This window comes from Mesitornis unicolor, unplaced genomic scaffold (genome assembly GCF_000695765.1).
Source record: "Mesitornis unicolor isolate BGI_N332 unplaced genomic scaffold, ASM69576v1 scaffold53801, whole genome shotgun sequence".
In the NCBI taxonomy this organism is placed as follows: Eukaryota; Metazoa; Chordata; class Aves; order Mesitornithiformes; family Mesitornithidae; genus Mesitornis; species Mesitornis unicolor.
Genome location: NW_010162833.1, coordinates 61 through 9,046, shown reverse-complemented (window position 1 = coordinate 9,046; position 8,986 = coordinate 61). Strand labels below are relative to the sequence as shown.

At 36.0% G+C, this 8,986-nt stretch overlaps 1 protein-coding gene across 1 annotated transcript; it reads right to left on the bottom strand.

Annotated features, from left to right (window-relative positions):
* Positions 1 to 333: 333 nt before the first annotated feature.
* ASB15 (ankyrin repeat and SOCS box containing 15) lies at positions 334 to 8,589 on the bottom strand. The gene is made up of 9 exons (XM_010193733.1): positions 8,477 to 8,589; positions 7,405 to 7,457; positions 7,175 to 7,306; positions 6,570 to 6,728; positions 4,345 to 4,590; positions 3,550 to 3,721; positions 2,584 to 3,154; positions 1,867 to 2,020; positions 334 to 506 (listed from the first exon to the last, which is right to left on the bottom strand). Exons 1-9 carry the CDS (start codon positions 8,587 to 8,589, stop codon positions 334 to 336), a joined length of 1,773 nt encoding a protein of 590 aa, XP_010192035.1.
* Between the last annotated feature and the right edge of the window lie 397 nt (positions 8,590 to 8,986).

Sequence of the window (8,986 nt, the reverse complement as noted above, 5' to 3'; positions counted from 1 at the left end):
ATTGCATTTATCATCTTCATTGGGAATTCAATCATGGAATTTCTTTTTTTATGCTTTATTCACCTGTATTCCCATTTAGAGTGTACTGTTCCGCATAATTATTATAGTGTCTTTATTCTGATTTTAGCCTATATTTGGATAGTACTGTGTTGTGTTAAAACATGAGCTTTAATGTACTAGTTTTGAAGAAAAAAATTGTTCCCATGAAATAACTATTATCAACAAATACCAGAAGGTTGTGAATGTGTAGGAAACACCAAGCAGCTCTGCAGCTAGTAAAAAACAGTGAGGAGATTAATCAAATTACAGACTGTACGCAGTTGTTTTTAAAAACTATTCTAGATGTATTCCTTTTCCATACAGATCATATTCTTTATATAGGATATAGTTTTTGAGAACTGGTGGAAGTGGAAACTTCTTCATGGCTGACAGATTCTGGAGTCTCCTTAACCCCAAGAGTTTACGTATTTTCAGACGACACAGATGTTTCAATGGGCGAGGATTATCTAAAAAAACCAGTGAGAGATAAAAGGTGGAAAAAACAATGCCATTAACAATGATTGTAAGCCAGTTCACAATCTCAAAACATGCTCTAATAAAACTAATACCAAAATCTATTACCTTGGGGCGTTATTATTTTGCCACTTCTGAGTAAAATACCATTCTTTTCACTTCAGAATTGTGATGATAAACAACACTGATATTAGTCAAACTTATTCTGGCAGATATCTGCTTAACATTATCGTCTCACTTTTGGAAATATGTACACTTTACTCTGTTCCCAAAGCACCCATCTGAACACCTAAACTAGGACTTTATTTAGCATAATCAATGGTAATCAACGAACCTTTCCCTAGGTGCGCCTTTTAAAAATTGCATGTTGAGGCCAGCCACGGCACCTTCCATTTCTCCTGTATCAATAAGGCACCAGGACCAGACCAGAGCTCAGTTTAATTCAGCCTTCCTGAACCTAACAAAAACTTTCAACATACTCAAAATACCAGTATTATACCAATTTACATGTTCCTGTGACACTAACAAAAAGGAGTTCCTCTGCATGCCAGTGTGAAATACTGAAGTAAAGTTAAATACAGGGTACCAGTTTTAAACATAAATATTATGGTTTTAAAATAATATAAAATTAATTTATGCAAAAAGTACATTTAATACATTCGCCAACAGATTTTTTTTAAGATAAGGTGTGTGAAACCTATCTCTGGTGCCACCGATGGTGGAAGGTCCAGGCTAATGTGTAGAACTTCCAAAGTAAAGCATATATAAGAAATATTATTCAGTTACAGTATTAGTAATGGCAACTCTAGATGTCTATCATGTAAATCTGACTTAGGAAATGGTGGTACACAGATTTTGATGACACACTCATTGTTACCACCTACTACCTTGAACATAATGGGATCTAAAACATGCTCTTATGATAATCCTTGAATGATTAATAGACTTGAGAGATCAAGGAAGCAAAAAGAAGGATGGAAGTGCGAGCAATATTCCTCAGTAAACAAGTTGTGCCCCATAGCTGTGCAATGACTGGTGTCACATGGGTTAATAAGTTTGAGAAATGCCTCAGTGGTCTTGCTTAACTAAAATGGCTTCCCCCACAGAGCAGTGACATGCCTTAATGTATCAATTCTCACCAGGTGCGAGTTTGCCATATTCCAGTCCAATTAACTAATGTGGCAATAGGTAAAGATCTGTCTTCATCTGCAAACTAGATGACGGGTACAACCTGGCTCTTAGCTAGTACACATTTGGACTGCTAAAACACTTGGGATGAATGTGACCTGACATAAGCAATTAAAGTCTCCTATAATAAATTATAACATCAGTAACTGGAAGTTAGATATTTACCCAGTATCTGACGTATCTCTGTCCATTCTTTCTGTGTTTCCAAGACAAACTTAATTTTTGTACATAGAGGAACATAATCCATGTAATCTATAAAAACACGAACCACTTTTCCAGCTAAATGTTTCAACCAAGGAACAGCAATAAAGTCACAGAACTGAAAGGGAAAACACACCGAGTCATAAATTCAAAATTTGTGCAAAGGAATGCCAAGATAACACATTTTAAAAAAAATACACAAAGTAATTTAAACAAAGTATTAGCAGAGACCTTGAGCAGTCATAAATTGATGCCTAGGTAGGTTACTTTAAAAGTAATCTTCCATGCTTAACTTCTGGGATCCCTTTCATCTGGACAGCCCTGAATGCCAATAATTATTATAACATTGTTATAATCTGCAGCACTGTTTTATTCGAATGCAGTATCTCTTTGAATACACATCTACTCCATTGGTTAGGACAGGAACAGAAATTCTAGGATTCTGCCTCATGACTTCTTAACATTTTCTTCCTAAATGTCTCATAAATCAACCCTAAACTAAAACCACTCTATGTACATAATTTTCGTTATCTCAGAGTAGAAAATGAAAAAGGCCTGCTTTATTTTTAGCATGTTTTAGAAAAAGATTTTGCCAGTACATTAATCTTAATTCTGCGCAATAATCTGAAATGTTTAAAGCTGGCTAATGAAAAGGGCAAAGGAAGGAAGGTTTGTATTTACTGGATTATCCTTTATCACAGAAGAAGTCCACCCGGGGAGAATCTCTTCCTCTGGAGTTGACCACACAAAAGAATTTCCAAAGATATCTTGATGCATACAGTCAAAACACATCTCCACGTTATATCCGTGGTTGAGCAGCAGCCTCAGCATCACCTCATCATTCAAGGCATACTGAATGGCGCTGGGGAAATGTGTATCATTAACCAACATAAAATAGCAATTGACGTTTGCTCCGTAAGATAGGAGCAGCCTTACAATTTCGTGGTTGCCAGCTCTCACTGCCACAAGAAGACAGTTCAAAGCATCCTTGTTTGGATTTGCCCCTGCTTTGAGCAATATTTCAGTGCAAAGAATGTCATTGTTAGAAACAGCAAAATAAAGTGCGGTTTTCCTTTCGTCATCGTAACTATTTGAAATGTGTTCAGCTAAGAGAGTATTGACATCAAAACCATTTTCAATGAGGAGTTCTAGACACTGTGAATTCTGGCCATCTGCTGCTGAGTGAACAGGGCTTAACCCACTTTTCTGGATTGCAGTTTGGGATGTGACTGGAATGAGGTACTTCAGGGCCCTAAAAAACAGTGAATAAAACTAGTTAGGCATCACTTTCCTACATGAAGAAAATGACCCTCATCCAGCTATATACTAAATTACCAGCTAGACACATTACACAAGATGATGCAAATACAGAAACATCAGTTTTAAGCACTGTCAAACAAGACCTCGTGTTTAAGTTGTTTCAGTAGTTTTCAGTTAGTTCTAAGAAGTATGTTTTGCATTTTGCTATGTTTATGCTAAAAACACTTCAAGTGTTCAAACACATTAAGTTAATTCAAAATAATGTAACTTAGGCATTTCTGAAATAAAAATAATTCATACATTTGCAAGTTTACCACAATCTTCTTCACTGTGACCTTGTACCACTCTGTATCTTGAAGAAAATGTAAAGTCCAAGCTCATACTCACAGGTAATGCCCCTCATAAGCTGCTTTGTGTATGGGAAGCAGTCCTGCCTTATTAGGCACATTTCCACTTCCTCCATATTCCAAAAGAAGGGCTATGCAGTCTGGATTGCCTCCTCCAGCTGCTTCAAACAGTATCGATGCCCCATCATCTGCTAAGGCCTGGACATCTCCACCTTAAAGGAGGATACAGAGTTTATAATTATAACCAAAGTGATTTGCAGAACTTCATAAAAACAATCCCAGAGTATTTTCCTCTTAATTTGCAGTTAAATTCAATTTGCAGAGTTAAGTTAAAATTTTACTAAAAACAAGAAATATTTCTTGTGGCAAACTTAAAACTCAAAGGCAAACCAAGAGTTGTACAGATACAAGTTCAAATGCTCACCTGAGTGAGGTCTGCTTTGACTGTGATATAACTGAGGATTTTAAAAATTCTGGCATATTTAAAAAAGACTTAATTTCATTAATTAATACCAATATAATTATTTAGAAGGAAGGGAGGGGGGGGGAGAGTAAAGAGAAATAAAGGCAAGAAGGGCACATATAACAGTAAGTCCCTCCTTGACTGAAATACATTGGTATCAACTCTGCCTCTCACAAGCATATGGAAACATGTAAGCATCACTCCAGTCTAGCACGAACACTCATCTATGCTTCCTTGCCTTCCAAGAAACCAAATCTTCTCATTCACCATTACTCTTTCTTTCCTTTTCCATGATCACCCTAAAACACCTCAACAACCAGGCAAGATATATGCCAGTGCAGAGGTGTATTTCTCTTTTACCTGACCACACACCTTTATGAATAAGATGCTCCAGCACATCACAGTGACCATATTCAGCAGCAACACCTAATGGTGTTACTCCGTATCCATCCTTAAGGTTCACATTTCCACCATTCTTCAGAAGAAGAGCAACAATGTCTTTGTGTCCCTGTTTTGCAGCTTCGTGCATTGCTGACCAACGTTTTACACATGGCTGGTGGATACGACAGTTGTGTTTAATCAGAGTGTATGCCATTTCAAAAGAACCTCTTCTTATGGCTTAAAGACAGTCAAAAAATAAAGAAAATAATACAATTATATTTTCAGGCATGTTGTCTTGAAAATTAAAGACATCTAATAAGTTTAGAAAAGAAAAAAAAAACAAATAGAAAAAGAAAAAGAAATCTTTTTCTTGTTTACTGAGAGAAGGAAATTTAAAAGATTTCCAGTCCTAGAAACCTGGGAATCCAATTTAGTGGTAAATAAATGGTAATTCCAGCTGCTTGAGGAATCAAGGTAAAACAACACAAGCTGGAAAATATGTCAGTTTGGAGCACGGAGGGCAAAAGCAGCAATGCATCAATTCTCAGAAAGCAGAAGCACGTGTAACTCAAGAAAACAACAATAAAGAGAACATATTTGAATACAGACCTTACTTCTAAAGTTGATGCAAACATTACCATGTACCCAGAAAATTCCACTTGTGACTTTGTCACCTGGTAACTCTAATCCTACTGTCTACTCAGTGGCTGTCATCAGCCAAAGTTCAGTTGACATCCGTCACACTTAAAGGCCACATTCTGCCCTTTTGAGGCTCAAGGTTTGAAATTTTCATAGATAACTAAATGTTCAAATAATTTACATATAAAATAGTGATCCCGAGTAAGAGTCTAATTTCACTTCTGAGCTACTGTTTGGAACAGCAAATCTCTCCACTGACTGGTGGGGGAGCTGGGAGAGATCAGCATCACAGGATGAGCAAATTTAACCTTTGTGAATGTCCCATTACACAAGTAAGAAGGTTTCTTAAGAGGCAACAGTCTTCATAATTATCCACAATTGCTTTGAAGCAGAGTATTACCAAATGTAATTCTGGAAGCAGAATTCATTCCATTAGATACTTCTTCAGCATTTACCTTCGTACAGAAGAGCCTTTTAATCCAGAGCTTTAAAATTAAAAGGAGTAACTAAATCATGAGCCTCATCTATTAAGCTTTAAGCACCTGATCACAAAAAGCGACAGATAGCTGAAAAACCTCATTTTCAGCAGTTTGTATAAAGAAATATTTAGGAAAATATATTGTCCTTATAAGGGAAAAGACCCTTTTTGTAAGCTGTAGTTAACTCTTCGCAAGATTCATTAAAAGCAAAGGCTGAAAATAGCTTCAAAGTTTCACGGCCTTAAAATTATTGAAGAGAGCTGAAACAACACAAAGCAAGATATTGCAGAGGAACACTCTTGAAATGTTTCAGGGCCTTAAAATGTTAATATAGTAATCTTATCTGATGAAAGTTAACGGAAATTCAGAGAACTGAATATTTTAATACTTATAATTGTACTATATATAGTATTAATTTCATAGATTCTCTTAAGAATGGAGATGTTTTGACATTTAACAGAAATTAGATGGTGATACAGCTAAATTATTCATGTATATTAAAGCTCATTTAAGTCTACCAATAGCATAAAATATTCCAAAGGGATAATTTTTCTTTAGATTGGGGTATTACTTAGAAATGCAGCTGAAGCTTATTTTCAGTGCAAGAAGGGAGGAAAATGAGATGTTTGAAACTGCAAATATCTGCCAACTCATGAGTAAGTCATCTGATAAAACTAAAATTCTCCCAAAAACCTCCAGACCTCCAGAAAAAGTACATTCAAGTTAAAGCAACAGCTTATTCTTGTACCATTCTTGTTACCTTAAGATGGTCAAAGAGGACCAGGTTGGTAAGGGTCTTAGAGCACCTGAAGATACAGAGAAGGTGTCTTGAACAAACAAATAGGTCCCATTTTCTTAGAAGCAGCTCAGCAATCACCTAAAGCATAATGAGCGGCTTTAAGAGCAGCCCAGTGATCACTGAAAGCACAATGAGTGCTGAACTGAACGCTCGGTATGTTTCACCAACTGTTGGGCATTTAATTTCCTCTAAAAAGACCAGCATCTAAACAAGCCAGCAGGAGTACCTGGGTGAGTACTTAGCTGAGGGGGAAGTGCTGCCACTCACTTTGCTGAAACCCAAGGAAAGGAGGCAATTACCAATAAGCAGTGGAGTTTCTCCTTTGTCATTTGTGGTATTGGGCCAAACACCCTTTTCCAGCAACGTTCGTACATTATCCACAAAGCCAGCTTTTGCTGCCAAAGTTAATGGTGTTTCTCCATCGCTTGTTTTGTATTCCCACATTGCTTTATAAGATGCTAGAGGTAAGAAAGTGAGAAAAGATAAAACAAAATTAAAGCACAAGGCTGTTAACACATACACATATACATGAAATCCTTAAATGCTAAGTCTTTATGAAAATAATTTGTAATTATGTTTAACTTAACCTAGCTAGTACTGCCAAACAGGCAAACAGGCTAGTACTGCCAAACTGCCAAACAGGCAGTACTAACAGCATTTTTTGCTCTGTCTGTAGACTTCTGAACAAAACATTAAAAGCCAACCGAGTTCTTCGCTGGTGAAAATTGATGCAACTTTCCCAAATGAAAATTTGCCTGAGTATTTAAACAACATAAGCAAGATGCTCCATAGAGGATTTGATCATAGGTTGTTTGAGCACAGGTTGTTGTTGTGGATGGCTGTTTATTGTTCTGTGTTTCTCTGCTGCTCCCCTTATCTTGTGGGTTATTTTTACCTTACTCACCATCTAAAATGATTTCAAGTATTTGCTGAATTGGCTGAGCTGCAGCCTCATGCAGTGGAAACCACCCTCTTTCATCAGCTTCATCCAAAGCATATTTCTGTTTCACAAGTTCTTGGAGCCCAAACACCTGACCTTAAAAAAAATCCATCAGATAAATAAGATGTAGTTGGAAAAATAATACATGGGAACTTCAGATTTGCAAAGGAGCTATTTTATTTTAGGGTTTTTACCTTGCTTTATGGATGTTACAATTTTCCTATTTTCCTCACTAGGTGGTGCAAAACTATCCAGAAAAAAGAGCAGAAAATAGAAAATATAAACAAAAAAATAGATGCATTAAACAATTTATTCAATATTTTCCATTAGGTTCTCATCTAAGCCAACTTTCCTTTGAATACATCAACCACAATCTTGATGAGCCTTGTCCCCTCCTAAGTTACACCTCTGGATGTTCCGGGTATTCAGTTTTTTTTTCCTGCTGCAGGCTGACCTGACACAAGTCTTAATTTGGTAAAGAATTCTGATATGGACTAAAAAGCTGTATTTGCTGCACACTTCAGAAAGGAGCCCTTCAGATTCAGAAACCTTAGGCAGCAAATGAGAAAGTGATGGTGTCAGAATGTCAATATTCACTAATGAAGGAGAGTTTCATTACATCAATGGTATCATTTTTCCCTGAAAAAGAGTTGTAATGTTTTTAACAGTATAATTTAAAACTCCATGAGATAGAAGTTAAATTCTGGTGCCTGCTAGTTCCTTGAAATATTTTGGTGATAAAAGCATATTAAAAAATAGGTAAGATTGAATAAAAAAAATAAATTAAATTAAATTAAAAAAAAAAACAAAAACAAACAACAAACTAAAAACCAGTCAAATAACAAGAGTAACCAGTGGCTCTAATGACAACCTTCAGTGAAAGGGAGATTCCAGTCCTAAAACAGGAGCCCCATGAGGACCCAAACCTTCATGAGAACCCACAGTAAATGAGGAAAGTTTAAGTCTCCCAAGCCTTACAGTTCTACATCTTTCCATTTTAGAGAGTTCAATCTATAAAATGTATTTATGGGATTATTGCCAAAGAACTTCTATTAAGACAAAGTTCAGCTTTGTTTGACACACACACTTTGCATAAGAAGGTAAATGGCCTGAAAAGCTAAGGGAAGTATTCGTTTACTCAAGAGAAAGAGGAGCAACAGTCAAACTAAGAACTGTTTTAAGCATGATATAAAGCAGTAAATATCAGTTTCTCAAAACATTGTTAAAATACGGCATAATCTCTAACACATATTGAACTGACAATACCTGTCATTATAGCTGGAACACACTGGTGGTTTGGGCCCATTTGATTCCTGAATGCTAAGCTGTACAGCATACTCAGTGAGCACATCTTCAACCAAATCTTCTGCTTCATCCATTATTTTTTATAGTGAGCTATAATTATGAGCTGTTTTGAAAAACACACAAAAATACTGCTAAGGGTCATATTTTGTTTAATGTACCTTTTATAATAAAATCAGCTGTTTCCATAAATTTCCTTTAGTAATGTTTTAGTAAGTTCATTCCCATTTAAAAATCATAAAATAAGTTTTAAAAAATATGTTTAAAAATGGTAATAGCAAACAACTCTGTAAACATTTAGTACTAGACATACCATTTAGGAAAAGGTTTTGTTTGTTCACACACTACCTTTGTCATCTACAGACAAATGCTGGATAATCTGTGAACCATAAAAAGAAACTTTTCCTCTTTAGAAAGCCGTGGTCATCAAGTCAGTGAATATAAGATTTCCATACAAGCACGAATAGTGAATAG

Coding starts and splice junctions, on each gene's coding strand:
- ASB15 (XM_010193733.1), bottom strand. CDS start 8,589: ATGGATGAAGCAGAAGATTTGGTTGAAGATGTGCTCACTGAGTATGCT. Junction 7,458..8,476: donor TGTTCCAGCTATAATGACAG/GTATTGTCAGTT, acceptor TTTTCTGGATAG/TTTTGCACCACCTAGTGAGG. Junction 507..1,866: donor AGAGATACGTCAGATACTGG/GTAAATATCTAA, acceptor TGGTTTTTTTAG/ATAATCCTCGCCCATTGAAA.